This window comes from Alosa sapidissima, chromosome 18, assembly GCF_018492685.1.
Source record: "Alosa sapidissima isolate fAloSap1 chromosome 18, fAloSap1.pri, whole genome shotgun sequence".
NCBI lineage: Eukaryota > Metazoa > Chordata > Actinopteri > Clupeiformes > Clupeidae > Alosa > Alosa sapidissima.
Genome location: NC_055974.1, coordinates 13,432,043 through 13,450,883, shown reverse-complemented (window position 1 = coordinate 13,450,883; position 18,841 = coordinate 13,432,043). Strand labels below are relative to the sequence as shown.

Genomic DNA, 18,841 nt, shown 5'->3' with positions numbered 1-18,841 from the left:
GCAATGTTAAAAACCGTCAGTAGGTGGCAGTCACTTCAAAAGTATCTCTGTTTGAGATGTCACTGTGTTCTGTTCTGAAAAAAACTGTTTATGATTACTGTAAATCTGTTCAGCACTGTTGACAATTAACATTTAAAAGAATCTGACTTTTTGTGAATGAACTTTCAACAGCACTAATGTTGTTCAAAGCTCAACATGGCCAATTGCATTTTGTGGCTATTGAATTTGGTAAACAAAGAAACAAAACAAAAAAAGATGTTTTGACATTATAGGAAACGTGAAATATCATACGGTTTTGTGATTGGAGCAAACCAAGGTTCCTAAAGATTCAAGAATGGGAACTGTTTGACCTTGACTACTGGTATACTCAGTTTTTTTCCCCTTGTTTTTTAATCAGATATTGCAGTAATCATTGGTTCAACTTCTTACCCATATCATCCTTCAGTTTATCCTTCTGAAGTGAAGTCTCTGCTGGCCTAACTCTTGTCAGACGGGAAAAAATAATGCATTTTTACAACACTAAATACAAACTATCTCAAATACGAGATAGTATTAATATTATATTAAGTATTAATTTCATATTATATTGTTAATACTGAGACATTGGACTTATACCTGTGGAAACCTGAAGCCATCTGGTTGACCTAGGGAAACAAATTCTACTGCTCAGTTTTACCCAATAGACCACACTCTTTTTCAAAGCTCCTAGTAAATTTATTGCAACAGCTGGCTATATAATAGACGACATGGCGGTTCACAGAAAGAAATGCAGCTCCAGGTGGTAAAACAGCCGCGCTAGAGAACATAAGATGTTTGATAAGTAAACTGATGATAATCTGAATGGGAATTAAGGGGTGAGCTATTTTTTAGTATTTCTATTTTTATAGTAAAGAAGAGAATTGCATACAGTTTGCATTACTTGAAAAAAATGTGTAGGTAGGCTACCAAAAGCAGTAACTTCGACTTACTGCAGGTGGAGCACAAGGAATTTTCATTTTCAACATGTGGGAATTCAATAGTCCAATCTGGGGAGAAGATTCTGTAAAAGGGCGAGAATATCAAGAAAACACATGAAGAAAGACTTTCTAAACTTTGGTGACAAATGAATAGGAAAACATCAACTCGGAAAAAATTAAAGTTTTGCATTGCATCCTACCGTTAACCCTGAAGCTGACACAGGAGTCAGGGAGGGGTGAGTTTTGCCCCATCATTAACCTGCCAAAGTAAAATACTGGTAAGTTAACAGGCAAAGTGACAACTGCTGTTGAATATGGCTAACTTAAACTTTATGTAGGTGTCTAATGTCTAACATTAGGCTGCTCGAATATATTTTTCTAAGTAACAAAACCTGTCTCTTTTCATACGTTGTTTTAATTTAGTAGCTTCTAACGTTAGCGGAAATGCAGCTAGCATTAGTGCTATCGTAAATTACAAGCACAGGGTAGACTGTTAGCATGAGTGTTACAATTTGAAACCAATATTATAACCGCTGCAGTAAATACAGATTTGCCATTTCGTCTTTACAATGTTGACGTTAATCCAACAAGGTTAAACCAACCGCATTTGTGAATTCCATTCTGTCATTGCTACAACTAGCAGCTAAATGTTTGTTACCACCTTCAACCTGGCATCATAATGTAACTAGTCCACCAAACTCAATAAATTAGCAGCTACCTCAAGTTAAAATAATCCCTGTCAGAACTGTTACCTCTTTAGGTAAAGATTTTCGCCCGTTTCCTCATTTTCGGAATCGCTTATGTGATCGGATTCACTCATTCTTGCGGGTTTTTTGTTAGTTTTTTTTGGTTGTTGCTGAGAAAATTAAGTCAGGTCAGTGTCACTGAAGTAATAGCGAGCTAAGTAACATTACATTGCCCGCCAAAATGAACACGTCACTGCACCCACACTAAGCTAGGCCTAGGCCTACTCATAAAATGAAACACTGTATATTTTCATTGTTTGGCTTCATCTTTTCGAAACACCTCTGTTCCTTGTACTCACCTATTTTACTGTCTATGGTAGGCCTACTACTCACTCAGTTGTTATTTAGAGAGGAAGGATTTTTATATATACAAAGCGTTTAAGTAGGCCTACAGTGCACGCAGAGAGAACACTGCAATTTTAGCTTGAAATCAGTAGGAGTAGCCTGATTTGTCAATAAAAAAAACAAAAAAAAAAAACAATTTCAATTGGTAAAATACGGTAAGCTTCAGCTCTACTGGTAGGCCTATCACTAACTTACCACATTACTGAGTGCCTGCCCTCGATCCCTCAATCTAGCCATGATTTGTCATTAGAAAGTGCTGCTTACCAGAATATGAAATGGACTTTCAGCAGGTTCTTATAGCCTATGTGATGTTCTGAAAACTTAAGCCACAACCATATTCAAAACTTGACCTATATGCCATAAAAAAAAAAAAACAATTATAAAATTATAAACAAGGTATCGGTGGGGAAAAAATAGAAACAAGATTTTGTATCATTATTGATGGTTATTTCTTACATCAGAACAGGTGCAAGAGTTTGAAATGTAACACAATTTTGTAACTTTGTGGGAATAGCAGGTGCAGAAAGCCAACATTTCCGCACACAGACACCTACACTCAGACACACACACATACAGACAGACACACACACACATACACACAAACACACACAGACACACACACCTAGCAGGCCCAGTTATGAGGACACAGATAAGGTACTGGTACATACAATGTAAAAAATGTATCAAACCATATTACGTTAGAATTACATGAAACAGTCTAGTTTTGAACTAGAAAACGCATTTCCAGGGAATTAACAGTGCATGAAAATGCAAAACATATGGTGTGAAATATATTGTTAAAACAGATGATGTGCTAATTGGCAACCAACATAATGAGGTTTAATATAGTTGAAATGACTGAACTAGGTAGATGAGGTTTAATATAGTTGGAATGACTGAACTAGGTAGATGAGGTTTAATATAGTTGGAATGACTGAACAGATAGGTGGATAGTTTAAAAGGTTAAGTTATTTGCTAGGTAGACGAGGTTTAATATAGTTGGAATGACTGGACAGTTAAATAGGTGGATAGTTTAAATGGTTAAATTATTTTCTAGGTAGATGAGATTTAATATAGTTGGAATGACTGAACTAGGTAGATGAGGTTTAATATAGTTGGAATGACTGAACAGTTAAATAGGTGGATAGTGTAAAAGGTTAAATTATTTGCTAGGTAGATGAGGTTTAATATAGTTGAAATGACTGAACTAGGTAGATGAGGTTTCATATAGTTGGAATGACTGAACAGTTAAAGAGGTGGATAGTTTAAAAGGTTAAATTATTTGCTAGGTAGATGAGGTTTAATAGTTGGAATGACTAAACTAGGTAGATTAAGTTTAATATAGCCTGGTCACCTGGCCTAGGATTCTAATTGCTTAACGGCAGTCTTAATAGAGCCATATTGTATGCTTAAAGCCTGAGACAGAGTATATAGTTTAAAAAATGTAGATAGTGTAATGGATGTTGATAGACAGAAAGTTGAATGGATGTTGATAGGCAGATTGTTTAAAGGAGAATTCCGGTGTGATATTGACCTAAAGTGTATTGAAACATGATACCGAGTGTGAACGTATGTCTCATAGCCCATCTCGGCTTGTCCCCTGCACTCCAAAATCTGGCGCTAGTTAGCCGATGCTACCAACAGCTTTTTCAATAGTGGTGCTTCGGCATCAGGCTAGCCATGCAAATAAATCACTGTTTTACACCCATTTACGAGGCTCAATGTATCTCCACACTTCATTGGTAGACTTCCGAGGGCCCTGACATTTAAAACGAGACATTGAGAACTTTGAAAAAGCACTGGTAGTTTACTTACAAGACGATTTATACAGACAGTATCTTCACGAAGTTTAGCGTTTGCAGCCATCTTGAATTTAGTCAAGATAAGTCGAGCGACGAGTAAGAATGAACAGGTATGATAAGGGATCAGATTCCAAAAATAATTCAGTGGAAATGCATGGATTCCAGTTGCTGCTACTGGAAGAAACTGGAATCCATGCATTTCCACTGAATTATATTTAGGTCAAATGTCCTCACTACAATAATTCACTATTAAATAATTTAACTATTTAAACTACTCAACTATTTAACTGTTTAGACATTTCAACTGTCAGTTGTTATCAACTATGACTCCTGCCAACTGTTTCCAAATAAAAGTTTGTTTTGCATTTTATGTTAATATACAGTATATTTATATTTTCATGCACTGGTAATTTCCTCAAAATTACATTTTCTAGTTTTTTATGTTCTTCACAGAAAATGAGCCAAGGCCAGTTTGAAAAAGTAATAAATAGCAAACATTGAAAAACAAGGGTTAAATGGAAGAGTCGAGACTCAGGGAGATATATATGACCTTGCACAAAAGAGTAACACAGTCTATGCCACATTCTGCTCAAATTTGATCGCCTGGGCCATAGCAGTTTCAAGTCAAGTCAAATTTATTGGGGGCCAAGCAGCGAAGCTGCGAGGACCTCATTGTGTTTCTACGTTTTCCTATTATTATTATTTGCAATGGAAGTCAATGGCAGCCCATAGAACCGTCTGGTAAAAAGTTGGGAAATTTGGCACACTAATTGGGGACAGTCCCATGATTCATGTCACCAAGTTTCATGTCGGCAACTCGAACCCTCTAGCGCCACCAACAGGCCAAAGTTGGAAGTGTGTTCACTCACGTAACGTTTGACCCGTAGGTCCGATTTTCAAAAGTCAGGTATCGTTGGAATCCTTGGACCAAGCCGAGTTCAACGCACCCTATGACGTCATTTTCCGCCATGATGGATTTTCCGCCATTTTGGATTTCATCAAAAACACTTAAAGGTGCCATGTGTAAGAATTGAGGTAAGAATATCCAAAAAAAGAGCTACACACATCAAAAGAATGAGAAGAAATAAGGGTGATGATGTCATTAAAAAAATGACAAGGTATAGTGCTGCAGAGATATCAACCTGAATTAGCATGCTAAATTACTAGCCACAGCCCGACAGGTGTCATAATACCAGTTTCGGCCATGGGAGGCGGTATGCGGGCAACATAACCGCCAGCCAAACTGCAATACACGTTTCTTGGTTGTTACTCTAGGGTAGACCAACTCACTTTCTGGAGGTATACTGCCCCCATCTTTTATGGAATGTGGAGTATGAATTGATTTTTGGCGGACATTACACATGGCACCTTTAAAATGTATCAGGGGTCACATACTTTCTCTGATTCCCACCAAATTTTACACAGATCATCTTCAGACCAAGCCTCATAAAAGTTATCACTTTTCGTCTTCGGAAGTATTACTGTTCGCCCGTAACAGCCAATCAAAATTTGCGGTGAAGCCGCCAAACAGGAAGTGAGCTCATATCTCAGCAACCCTTGCAGTCATCAAATCCAAACTTGGTACATGGACTCATGACCCCATCAGGAGGACGCTCTAGAAATTTGGTGACCTTTGACCTCTAGGGGGCGCTGTAATTCACAAACATGCCTTTTGGCCTGTAGCTGCTGCTGTGCTTAGAATTAAATTGTACTAGTGGTGTCTGGTAATACTGTGAAAGGTCAACTGAGGGCAACTTGTCACATCAATATAATTTATTCTGCCGCCATATTTGATTTGATCAAAAACCAACAATTTCGCACAGGTCACAAATTTCATCTGATCTTCACCAAAATTGGCACAGACCATCTTCAGACCATGCCTTGTCACTTCATTTATTTCTGTAACAATTGATAGAAGCGGTCGCCCGTCACATCCAATCGAAATTTGTGGCGAAGCCGCCAAACAGGAAGTGAGCTCATATCTCAGCAATCGTTGCATGTATCAAAACCAAACTTGGTACATGGACTCATGACCCCATCAGGTGAATGCCGAAGAAATTGTGTGACCTTTGACCTCTAGGGTCACTGCAATTAGCATTTTGCCTTGTAACTTTTGACGTGCTAGACGTGAAACTTGCTTTGACAGCTTATGCCATACGTCTGATTGCAGCATTGAGCTAACAGCATTTCGTTGCCATGGTTACTCCGGCCTATCTGCTTGGCCCCCTCATTGCTGCTTGCAGCTATATTTTTAGTTTGTTTAGTTTGTCTCCCAGTTCATTTTGATACAAAAGTAGTGTTCATAAGCATACAAGTGCTTCAAGCTGCATTAAGCTTTATAGGTTAATAAGTTTCACCATGTTTGTCTGCTTGCAATGGTTGTTGATTGCCAATGGTTCATTATATTTAGTATATTATATTGCTTTATGTGTTCTTTTCATATCATGCATTGTTGGAAATATGGATATTTGTGCACCCCTAGGACTTTTGATGTGGCCTCAGACTTTTGAACCCCACTGTATGAGTGATGGCTTATTCCTGAATTGTAGTCTTAACTAATGTGTGCTTAATTATAGCCTACTACAGTAGCTATGAAACGATATATTAATCCCCATTATATTTATCCAAGCTGGAAAAAATAACGTTTAAAATGTTAATAAACGTTTTAAAAAATTAACATTTAGCCCGAATTTGTAACGTTAAAACGGTATAATCAATCGCTGTTCTTAAAATTGGTTTAAATCGAACCAATGATGGAGCCCCAAACTGAATGTGACTCACTCAAATTGGCTCAAGAGCTGATGGTGAGATCACGCGTCCTCTAGCAAGCAACACCTCCGAGGCCGTCGCCTTGACTACTGGGCGTGTCCTCTGTTCTTACAGATATGGTCCTGAAATATGATTGGTTTGACTATGTGCTGACGCAGTCACATGCCATCGCTCCATACGCATTACTCCCGGATGTCGCTGGCCTATTGGTCTTCGCCTGAGAGTACCTTCTCAAGCGAGGAGCTATGGATTATTCTCGTCTGTATTTATTTATCGTCAGCTCATAACATGTTTGGAGCTCGGAACATTATATGAGAAGATACATGGAGAGTTATTGGAACGTTAACAATCTGCAGAGCTTCCACTGAGGACTTTACTGAAACAAGGAAACGTCCTAATTCTTTGACCCTCCCTGACATTGGTAGGCTATGTAGCTCTATTTGATCTTCTAAACGTAGCTTTTATTACAGTCTTTTAACGGGTTTAAAGAGTTGTACATGAACTTAAGGTTTCTATTCAGTTATATTTTGGTGATTTTATGGCGTAATGCAAGATAATAACGCTGATTGTCCTGTTCGATGACTACTGCTCTTAAAGAACCACCGGGGAAGGTATCAGAGAGGAAGAGACACATAACTGCACGCATTGACTTTGTAACTCTGATACGTTAAGCGCAGTCATACTGTGCCGGTGAACAGATGCCAATAACATTTGTGTGATCGCGACCAACCATACTTGCACCGTAGTTTTAGTAGTAGTAACAGTGGTGGTGGTGGTGGTAGTAGTAGTAGTAGTGGCTGCTAGTGTTGTAGCGGTGCTAAAGCCTGGGAGAGAGTTGTTGTCCTAGCAAGAGATGACGGCTAATGGGTGTCGGCGTACCTGTTATTTAATGGGAGTTCCAATCTCCCCTCCTCCTTGTTTTCATTGCTGTGAACATCATGCCCCACACGGGCTAAGCAAGTACTCTACGTGCGTGACATGCTCATTTACATGGTGATAGATGTGAATGTGCATTCAGGGCCACCTGCATCCGAGGCACGGTCAGTTTATATTGAAATAGGGTTGGGGCCATGCACCAGGATCAACGATGTTGTGGAAATGGATGTATGAAAATGAGTTGGCCTATGGGTTTTGCCTTTTATTAACCCCCAAATTGTTTTTCTCTCTTTCTCTTTCTCTCTCCTCAGAAAATACAGACATCATGCTCACTCGGCTTTTCCGCATGCATGGCATGTTTGTGGCCTCCCACCCTTGGGAAGTGATCGTGGGTACCGTCACCCTCACTATCTGCATGATGTCCATGAACATGTTCACAGGCAACGATCAGATCTGTGGCTGGAACTATGTGTGCCAGAAGCATGAAGAGGTATGGTGTAGAACTGAGACTATATGACGTCCTTTTGACATGCTTGACTAGGACAGGTACATTCATGTCATTCCAAAAACATCAGATTCTATTTTAGGAATCTCTCATAAATGACACTTGTCATTCTCTGAATATTGTGTTGACTGTATCTGCCTCAAGCTATGTCAGTTATATAACCTCAGTGATAATTTGAGTTTCTGCTTTGTTTTGTCTGTTGTGGTTTCAGGCTCTTGCTGTAACTAGGTTGAATTCTGATATTGTGGAGTAATACTGACCTGATCTAGATGCATTATAATAGTTTGGGATAGCACTGACCTGATCTTGATGATTAATGTCCTGTTTGGTGTTTATCTTGTCTGTTACAGCCGGTACTGAGCAGTGACATCATCATCCTGACTATCACTCGTTGCATAGCCATCGTGTACATTTACTTTCAGTTCCAAAATCTACGACAGCTGGGGTCCAAATATATCTTAGGTGAGGTGCCTCTTTACCTCTTTACTCATGATACACCATACCAAGAGTCAATGATACACTGTCAGTGATAATGGAAACTCCTATTCATGCTCTCTACTGAAATTAATGTTTGTATATAAATTTGGTTGTAGGTATTGCAGGACTCTTCACAATATTCTCCAGCTTTGTATTCAGCACAGTTGTCATTCACTTTCTCGACAAAGAGCTCACAGGACTGAAGTAAGTCTTGTATATTAAAACTGTAATGGCCCCAAGCAGAATACGGATAACATGCAGAAATAAAATGTAACCCAATGACCTGTTTGTTCACAGTGAGGCCATACCTTTCTTCCTACTGCTGATTGACCTCTCCAAAGCAAGTGCCCTTGCCAAGTTCGCGTTGAGTTCAAACTCTCAGGTATATTTGCATTTACTGTATATGGTAATCTCCCACAATCAGTGTGGTTTTCATTTGCCTCCGCAGAATTGGTCTTGAGCTGCTGTTTGATAGGTCACAGCAGCAATGGCAGCAGTGATGGATATCTGTGGTATTTGCTTTGCAGGATGAAGTAAGAGAAAATATTGCCCGTGGAATGGCAGTCCTGGGACCCACATTCACGCTTGATGCTGTGGTCGAATGCCTCGTGATAGGCGTGGGCACTATGTCAGGTACACCATAGCAAAAGCCATTAGGGCTGATGGACTTAACCCAGGTCCAAAATAGATTACAAACTGAATGTTTATGTGACTGGTCATGACCTTATATTTCTCTTATATTTGTGGCTTGTCGTTGTTAGGTGTGCGGCAGTTGGAGATCATGTGCTGTTTCGGCTGCATGTCTGTGTTGGCCAACTACTTTGTCTTCATGACCTTCTTCCCAGCCTGTGTTTCACTGGTGCTGGAGGTGAGTAGATCTTCTGCTTTACTCCATTCTGTGTCCCTCCTGTGTGATTGGACAGCATCTTGAATGTGTCTCTCACCATTGCAGCTGTCCAGAGAGAGTCGTGAGGGTCATCCCATTTGGCAGCTGAGTCACTTTGCCCGGGTCCTAGAAGAAGAAGAGGACAATAAGCCCAACCCGGTGACACAGAGGGTGAAAATGATCATGGTAAGAAGAGGTCCACACCCAGACTCTCAATGGCTCCCCAGTCACACCCAGGCATTGAGGATTCATGTGCTTGGTCGTTGGCTTAGTCATCGTCATTATCTGGTCTGTTAACAGAAAGTGATGTGGTGTCTCTTAGGGTAATGGTTTTGGTTTCTCTCTCTCTCTCTCTCTCTCTCTCTCTCTCTCTCTCTCTGTCTGTCTGTGTCCTCAGTCCCTTGGCCTGGTTATGGTTCACGCCCACAGCCGCTGGATTGCTGAGCCAAGTTCTGGCAACAGCACCATAGCGATACCGCCAACAGGACTCAGTCTGACAGACCATGGACCCACGAAGATTGACCCTGAGAGGCCTCTGTGGCATTTCTACCTATCAAGGTAGCTTACTCTTTAGTGTTGACTATATATCAGAAGATATCAGCGATGAGTTGTTTGATTTTTTTGAAATTGACTGATGTTTGAATTCTGAAATTGACTAATGTTTGTGGCCCTCTGTTTGCTCTCGTAGGATGATAAGTATGGACATCGAACAGCTGATCACGCTGAGCCTGGCACTCCTGCTGGCGGTCAAGTACATCTTCTTTGAGCAGGTGGAGACTGAGTCCACCCTCTCCCTGAAGGGACCCATATCAGGCTCCCTACGGAACCCCAAATGGACTCCAGACCAGTGCTGCCGACAGGAGCCGGCGCCGCAACCCAAGACTGCGAAGAAGTCCCCTCCCCCACCCATCCCCATCAGCAAGGAGGAGAGAGGTAATCCAGAGAACAATGTGGTACTTTTTACAGCCTCTCTGTTTGTGTAGTGCCAATATCCTCTCTGTTTATGGGCATGTGTTTCGCCCATTGCTTGTGAGTCACTGATTTGCCTGCCATACAAATGGAAAAAAAAACAATGATATGAGCGTCACATTGCATCAGACTTACCACAGCCCCACTCTTTTGTCTGGATCTAGCCGAGGTGATCCGGCCACTGCCCACCCCCACACCCCAGCAGCCCAAGAGTATGTTTGCAGTGGGCGAGGTGGTGGAGGCCGAAGCAGAGAAAGAGGCTGCAGCAGTGCAGCTGCCCATCCCTCCCTCGGAACCTCGGCCCATAGAGGAGTGCCTGTCCATACTGAGAAGCCCTGAGGTAAGATTTTACGATCGCTCTGGGATCGTAAACCTGGGCAGGAGTATCATGTGTAGTGCAAAGACATGGTAGCGTTCACTCTTGTATAAATTTTGGATCTAGATTTTTTTTTTGTTTACCCTTAGGAAATATATCAGATACCTTTAGAATATATCTTAGTAGTGTCCTTTTGGAGAGAGACATATGCATCTGCAGAATAAATTCAGTAAATGGTGGGTTTGAGGCTACCTTTCTTGGCCCTATATAGTGCATCTCTATCCTATGTGCCTTAAGTGGTTTTACTCTACAGCTAATGCCTGTATGGTGTGATCGTGAGCTAATTAGCTTATTTACTTTATCTGCTCGCTTACTCTTAAACAATTAGCGTATGACGTGAGTGCAGAAGCTAGTCTAGCAGTGGCACCACCTAGCCTTTAAACTTTATTTCCTCCCGATTAAGCAGTCTAAAAGAAACCAAATGCCGTTTCGGAAGTGCAACATCGATATTGAACCCCCTCCCACCATGTGATCCCTGAGATCAGTGCAAGGTTTCTGAGCAAAAAGAGACCAAATGAATATTCAAAGTGCAACATCGATATTGAAGTTTTCTTTTTTCTACGTGATCTCTCAGATGGGTGCGAGGTATCTGAGTGACGAGGAGGTGATCACTCTGGTGAAGGCCAAGCACATTCCCAGCTACAAGCTGGACAGCATGATGGAGACGCCTGAACGTGGCGTGGTCATCCGCAGGAAGATGCTCATGCCCAGCCTCCCCAACCCCTCTGCCCTCACCTGCCTGCCTTACAGGAACTATGACTACTCACTGGTAAGACACAAGGAGGAAAACAAGTTTTTACAGTATACGGTCATATTCAAAATTAAGAGACCACTTCAAATTTGAATATGACCGTCAACTCGAATTCGAATGTCACTCAGCAACCGTAGGATGACATCAGAATTTTTTTTATTTATTTATTAATTTATTTATTCTATGAACAGTTATACAGTAGTGTACAACATAGCATGACTTGGGTCCTAGGGAAAAGGCCTGTCAATTCATTTCTAACTCTTCTGTTGGTCAGGTGATGGGAACCTGTTGCGAGAATGTGATTGGCTACATGCCCGTGCCAGTGGGCGTAGCAGGGCCTCTCCTACTGGACGGAAAGCAGTTCCAAGTCCCCATGGCGACGACTGAGGGCTGTCTAGTGGCCAGTACCAACCGTGGTTGCAGAGCAATTGCTGTAAGAGCCCTTCCTCCTAATGAACATAATAATATCTGGCGTGCACAATGATCACACACTATCTTGACCGCTTCTGTCTATTAGTGGCCTAACGATAGTGTTTACACATGCAAATAGTAACAGTCGTATGGCAGAGAAGTTGAAGAATGTCAGTGGCTAAATGCGGGGCTGCAGACCCTGCTGAGTTATAGTATAGACATTTGGACGTGACATTTGAACTTTGCCCTTTACCTCTTGCTCCTCCAGCTTAGCAGCGGTGCCCGGAGTAAGGTTCTGGCTGACGGGATGACCCGAGGACCTGTGGTGCGCCTGCCCTCGGCCTGCATGGCTGCAGAGGTCAAGGCTTGGCTGGAGAGTATGGAAGGCTTCAAGAAAGTCAAGGAGGCCTTTGACCACACTAGCAGGTTAGGAGCAACATTATCCCTTACATATTAACCTACCATGTGTCAGTGTGTGTCAACACACTTGTGACAATCGTGCATTTCATACCATGAACAGAGGAGCAGTCTGGTAGCTAACGCATTATGGAAATGCTGTTAAGGATCATGTGGTTATGAAAATGTGTTTATAGAATGTGCGTTTCCGAGAACATTACATTCTATTTGTACAATCGTTATTGCAAATGTGACCTGAGCCGGCCGGCTGTCTGCTCGTAATCCCTGATGGGTCCTGCCCTGCCGTCTGACGCAGAGATAATGTTAGGTTAGGTTAGGTGAGGAGAGAGGCTCAGAGATCATCTGCAAAGGGAGAGTTCAAGCCTCTGGTGAAGTAGTGGAGGTCTGGGACTTTACCATCGGAAGTTGTTTTTTAAAATCGTGTGGGGAAAGTGGCTAAAGTACCCTGTACCAATTCCTATTTTGTGAGACCAGTCAGCCCCCTTTCAGTTACACTACCACTGTTTTTTAACATGTTTCCCACAGCTTAGTAAATTACGACGGCACCTACTAAGATCTAAAACAAAAAAATGATAGTTTGTGAGACACGTGACTGTTCTTTATGTAAGTGAATGAGAATTGCTTATGCTAAGCTAAAGATGTTGTTGGAGAATTGATTTGATTGGTTCAGATGCACGTGATACAAGCTAAACTGCCGTGCAAAGGCAAAAGATCTAATCTTTGATCAAAAATGAGTTATTGTCATTTTTGGGATATTTAAGACCTCCTTTATCATGTGGAGAAATATCTTGAGTCAATTTGGTTGTTTTTTCTTTATTTTAACAGTAACTCGCAAAAGCCTAAGAGAAACCGAAGCAGAACACATTAACTCCCGAGTTATGGGGCTCTTTCCTTTGTTTTAGGGCGCTGAAGTTGAGTTGGGGTCAGTTAAGTTACTCTGCTTTTGTTTAGCCACGCATCAAAGAGCCTTGGCACAACTCTTTATTTGTTGGCAGATAATACACAGGCAGAGTACAGTAACTTACCAAAAAGGTTCAAAGGTCAATTTTGAGCCCAATATTTTTTTATGTATAGACTTATTTGAATTAAAACAGGTAATAGCCTGATTTCCAGTGTCCTACCTATAATACATTGGACAACAAAGAAACTTTAAAGTAATTTTCTCAGTTTCACACTGGCGAGTTAAGGTCTTTTGCCTTTGCAGGGCAGTAAAGCTAGTTAACTGTTCTGTTTTTTTCTTATTTTTTTTCTGGGAAAATCACTGGAGAGACTAACTGAGTGATATGAATTCTTTGCAGATTTGCCCGTCTGGAAAAACTTCTGATTAGCCTGGCTGGACGAAACCTTTACATCCGCTTTCAGTCAAAAACGGGAGATGCCATGGGCATGAACATGATCTCAAAGGTCAGTCTGAGACAGGGGACAAAACAATCGAGTGCTTCTTAAGGTCAGCGTTTAGATCACTGAACTCAGAATGAAGCTGAAAGTAGCTGTCTCATGTGGAGATCCCCACCTCCCACTCATCATTCACTCATCACTCACTCTCTAATCATAAAAAGCCACATGAATGCACCTGATGAAACAAAAATAAAATAGGATGGATTTTATTTAGGAGGATGATCTCCACTGTAAGTGGGATACATGTGTAACATTAACTTTGCCCCTTGGTGTTTCAGGGCACAGAGCAGGCTCTGTCCAAACTGCAGGAGCGCTTCCCTGACGTGCAAATACTGGCTGTCAGTGGGAACTTCTGCACTGACAAGAAACCTGCTGCTATCAACTGGATCGAAGGAAGGGGCAAATCTGTGGTGTGTGAAGCCACCATCTCAGCCAAAGTTGTCAGAGAGGTAAACACTCAGCCCTGCTCTCCCAAACACGTACACACACACACACCACACACCACACACCTGTGTAATCATTAAAGCATATCTAAGTAGCACTTTGTTACTTCAACTGAGTCACTGGCCTGATGTCCTGCTCCTGTTTGTCCTCTGATGACTCAGGTTTTGAAGACCTCCACTGAGTCTCTGGTCGACGTCAACATCAACAAGAACCTGGTGGGCTCTGCCATGGCTGGCAGCATAGGGGGCTACAACGCTCACGCTGCTAACATCGTGGCAGCCATTTACATCGCCTGTGGCCAGGTAATACTCCTACTTTCTCTCCCACTCAGGGCAAGTGTACATCAGACTGCACCAAGTGGTTACCAGATGAACTCTAAAAAGGTCTATAAAGTATGAGAAACCAGCTCTCTGTCATTATACCATATCAGAGTATCGGTCTAGCCGTTACTGTATGTACAGAGGTATAGACTGCATGAGCCTGAACTGGGTTTTTCTTTCTTCAACAGGACCCAGCTCAGACTGTGGGCAGCTCCAACTGCATTACCCTGATGGAGGCAACAGGCCCGACGGGAGAGGACCTGTACATCAGCTGTACCATGCCCTCTCTAGAGCTGGGCACTGTCGGTGGAGGCACCAACCTGGCCCCACAGCAGTCCTGTCTGAAGGTAACTGTTCTGCTGTTGTAAACAAACGTATATGCTGCTCGCTCAACTCTGCGAAGGGTGGGTGGGTACTATGAAAGTGAGATTACTGGTATGTTGAGTGTGTGTTCGAAGTTGACAGATAGAGGTGAACATTCCTTGCAGACTTTAATTAACTTTGAACTTTTAAATTGGGAGGTTTTTGTGTTAAATTGTTAGCTTTAAACCATCCAAAAAATGGCAAGCAGCAAGGCAAACGCAACACACACGTGTGCCTCTGCTTGCCGAATTTGAACACACCTCAGGCTTCAGGCTCAACATGCCACTTAGCTCATTTCGTAGTATACCCCTCTGGTCAGAGGGGGAATTGTGTTTTGATGTGATACTTGCGTCAGTGTTGGAGAGCAAGGCGTTGCTAACAATGGCCACTTTGTTGCAGATGCTGGGCGTGCAGGGAGCCAATCAGGACAGCCCTGGGGCCAATGCCCGGAACCTGGCACAAGTGGTGTGTGCCACTGTGTTGGCAGGGGAACTGTCACTGATGGCAGCCCTCGCTGCTGGACACCTGGTCAAGAGTCACATGACCCACAACAGGTGAGAGGAGGAAGGGGGGTGCTGGTGTTGAGGTAGAGGTTATATTTGTTTCTGGACCTGCCTGACTTGATCAGCCAAGTAGTCCAGTGGTTCAGTCCTTTTAGGCAAGTCCTGCCACTCGGCAGCCATAACGCATTTTGGGCACTTATCGGACATCTGTTTCGGGCAGAACTGCGCGTGCGCAAGGCTTCACGACACCAACCTCTCTCCAGCTATGAGATCACAACACATGATTGGCACGATGTATTCACAACATACCACATGATTGCCACAATGTATTCACATGTCAACTTTTAGCAGCAGAAAGGGGCGGAATATGTGTAGACGACTGCCATGTTTGCGTTACCAACTAACCCCATACATTTCTATGGGAGATTCTTTGAGTGCTGTGTCTCCTCATTAGAGAGTCTCTGGTTATGGGGATGCTGTGGCGCAGCAGGCTACAGTCCGGGTGCCCACGGGGACCCAGGTTCAAATCCGACCTGCGGTCATTTCCCGATTCCCACCCCATCTCTCTCTCCCACTTACTTCCTGTCACTCTTCACTGTCCTATCCAAATAAAGGCAAAAAGCCCAAAAAATAAACTTTAAAAAGAAAGTCTCTGGTTCAGTTGTTAGCTATTTGCTGTTTCAAGGTCACATGGCCTCAGATTAGTACTGGATGAAGGTCATATACTCTGACCGTACTCTAAACTCCAACTTAAGTTTGATTACTTGGTGAGAAAACACAAAGGCACAAAACTGACTGCAAATACACACCGCACAGCAGATAGTGTATACTAACAAGAGCGTGTGGCTTTCCCTTTTGCAGGTCAAAGATGAATCTGCAGGACGCTGCAGGAACGTGCACGAAGGCAGCCTCCTGAAGGCAGCCTCCTGAAGAAGCGGACTGGGCAAGCTGCAGCGTGAGGTCTCTGGACCTGCCGTCTGACTCCACTTCAACTGTGTGGAAGCAGCGAGACTGAAGAGGATCTTTTGTGGAATGTTGAACGGACTGTGGAAGCTCACAGACTCTCGGCTCCATAAAAGAGGCGGAAGATGATAACAATCACGTTCTTAATTGTGTTCCTGTCTTTTGATAGCAAATTAATTTCTTTTTTTCTAATTGATAATTTGCAAAAATTGCAGGTTGGGGGTCAAATTTCTCTGCTGTGCACTTAAATACTAAAGTTAGGACTGGTTAGCACCATAGAGGAGCTGCAAAAGCAATGATTCACATGGTACAGTGCGATAGTTCAGTTTGTCAAATGCTACCATCATGAAACATGGGAGTGATAATTCACTACACTTGAATTTGCCAAATACAGCCTTTGGGGCGTAGTCTTGCAGATTGTGCTTACATACTGTATGTTCTCACAGAACTTGAAATGATTGAAGGTATTAGGTACGGTTTTGTTTTGTTCTGTCCGTATATTTTATTTTATTTTTATTTTTTTAAGAGGCATAAGTCCGAGTGCAAGCGTACAAAATATTTCACAACGGTGCTATAATAAGGTGTGAAAGGAATCTCCACCCTTTATTGTGCCACCCTATGAGAAGTTGAATGAAAGCCCTACCTCCTGCAAGAATACGGTTGATCCAAGCTGTTTGTCTGCTTGTAATTTATTATAACTGCACAGTAAGCACAAAACCTTCACAAGTGTCTTTGACATGCATAAGGAAGGTACATATTCAGCTGATTGTCATGTGTGTGAAAGCTGCAATGTGTGTGTGTGTGTATGTGAGTGTGTGCGTGCGTGTGTGTGCTCACCCTGTGGTTGACAGAGGTGATTGTGGAGAAAGCAGAACTTTCCCCACCAAAGCTATATTTCTCTGAAACCAGTAGAACACAGAAGTGAAAAGAATGTTTTCTTTTTGTATATTTTTGTAATAAAAAAAATAAAGGGAATTTTGAATTATGTATGTTCTGTAGTGGTGTTTTAACTTGCATGAAACACATACAAAACTCTTAACTCATAATATAACTGAGCTTAGATATGGTAAAGGAACGTTCTTTTGAAAGGAAAACCCTCAAGGGTTTCTCTGACCAACTTAATAGAGCAACGTGGAAGCACTTGATCCAATAAAGAGTCTTACTGACAAATCCCAGGCCTCACCTACATATAACGTACAACCTGAGAAAAGTTGGTCTTGACTAGATGTATTTTAGAAATCAGTTCATGAACCTCTACATCAAATATGTTATGTCAATTTGTTAGCAACAAATTAAAACATTGCCAATTTAAATATATATATATATATATATATATATTATATATAACTTCTAAATATACATTTATATAACTATATATAACTTCCAAAAGCATGACGGGAACAAAAGGATGTCTGAGTACAGTGAGATATCAGTCATAAATATCAGTGAGCAAATGAGTGTTAGATTAGTAAGTAAACTGTCCTCCCCATCACCCGATGGACAGGTTTGAGGGAGGTTTGAGGCATTCCTGGGCCAACGTCACCATAGGCACTAGGCTCACCAGAGCGCCGCTCGACCAATCAGCACACAGGGCATCACATCTCACCAGGGAAGGGCCTATTGATAGGCTGACAGTCAGAGAGGCCCAGACAGACCTGCGGGGATGAGGAGTATACAGACGGGATAATCTCAGCTACCAGTGCAACTCCCCCCCCCAACCCTGCACCTACCCCCCCCCCCCCCCCCTGCCTTCCCCCCCCAACCCTGCACCTACCCCCCCCCCCCCCCCCTGCCTTCCCCCACCCTTTCCCTTTCTCCCTTTCCAGTAGGTCATTGCCATCATCCTTTGGGCAAATCTACAGCACAATCGAGGAAAACTTGTGCGTTTGACACGCACTACACAAAAGTAAACCCCTGTAATCTATTCTGGGACTATTTGTCCAACAAGGTGATAGATTAGGTAAAAAAATGAGGAAAGGGGAAAAGAAAGACAAATTCACAGAGATTAAGTAAAGGAGATAAAACCGTGACTATGGGTTTATGTGGAAAGGGAGGCAGGACACAGGGGCTAACAGTGCTAACTTGGACATCTGGTACAGATGGTATCTGGTATAGAAACAACATGGTTGATATGTCTTGGTGATAGCTACTACAGGAATACATAAAAGCAGATGTTTGTTTAGATAAAGAACTGTTTGTAATAGAAATGTAGATAAAGAGGTTGTTCATCCAGAATGACAAAAGTAGGTGAAAAGACCTATAGGACACAGCCTTAGGGCGATAAACTCAAAAAACAAGGAAGGCATGACATAAAAGTAAGCTTAAGAGAAAATAGGGCAACCAGTTTTAAATCCACTTTATGTTTGCTTCAAATGGGTTAATATTACAAAAAAATGAAGAAATGCCTCTTACTATTATGTTTTAAAAGCATAATTATGAGTTAATTACTGCATGGTGAAAAACAGATCCACTTTTTGTTATTGTGTACGGCAAGATAATATCAATCAATCTGTAGTTGGTTTGTTATGACTGTGTGAAAATAAATCTAAGCAAAACAACCTAAC

General features: G+C 42.1%; 2 protein-coding genes across 8 annotated transcripts in view; one reads left to right on the top strand and one right to left on the bottom strand.

The window, feature by feature from the left end:
- The window catches only part of ankrd31 (ankyrin repeat domain 31), a 40,538-nt gene extending 33,888 nt beyond the window's left edge, over positions 1 to 6,650 (bottom strand). For 5 of the 7 annotated variants that reach the window (XR_006024831.1, XR_006024832.1, XM_042069555.1 and 2 more), the window contains exons 1-5: positions 1,709 to 1,871; positions 1,157 to 1,215; positions 969 to 1,039; positions 616 to 644; positions 430 to 482 (exon numbers count right to left, since the gene is read on the bottom strand). Coding sequence is in view for 5 of the 7 variants with exons in the window: in XM_042069555.1 (XP_041925489.1) it covers positions 430 to 482; positions 616 to 644; positions 969 to 1,039; positions 1,157 to 1,215; positions 1,709 to 1,776 (280 nt within the window). In the remaining 2 variants the exon portion in view is untranslated. Of the gene's footprint in view, positions 1 to 429; positions 483 to 615; positions 645 to 968; positions 1,040 to 1,156; positions 1,216 to 1,708; positions 1,872 to 2,311; positions 2,398 to 6,630 lie in introns of those variants that run through there. The other 2 variants (XM_042069557.1, XM_042069558.1) reach the window with 2 other exon arrangements.
- A 168-nt stretch (positions 6,651 to 6,818) lies between these two features.
- hmgcra (3-hydroxy-3-methylglutaryl-CoA reductase a) lies at positions 6,819 to 17,264 on the top strand. Its single transcript, XM_042069562.1, has 20 exons — positions 6,819 to 7,039; positions 7,806 to 7,984; positions 8,350 to 8,461; positions 8,593 to 8,680; positions 8,774 to 8,858; positions 9,004 to 9,109; positions 9,238 to 9,344; positions 9,429 to 9,548; positions 9,760 to 9,920; positions 10,051 to 10,295; positions 10,496 to 10,671; positions 11,282 to 11,476; positions 11,733 to 11,891; positions 12,138 to 12,295; positions 13,585 to 13,690; positions 13,963 to 14,133; positions 14,290 to 14,430; positions 14,637 to 14,795; positions 15,211 to 15,365; positions 16,176 to 17,264. The coding sequence occupies exons 2-20, from the start codon at positions 7,820 to 7,822 to the stop codon at positions 16,228 to 16,230; spliced, it is 2,664 nt and encodes an 887-aa protein (XP_041925496.1). The 5' UTR covers positions 6,819 to 7,039; positions 7,806 to 7,819; the 3' UTR covers positions 16,231 to 17,264.
- The last annotated feature ends 1,577 nt before the right edge of the window (positions 17,265 to 18,841 follow it).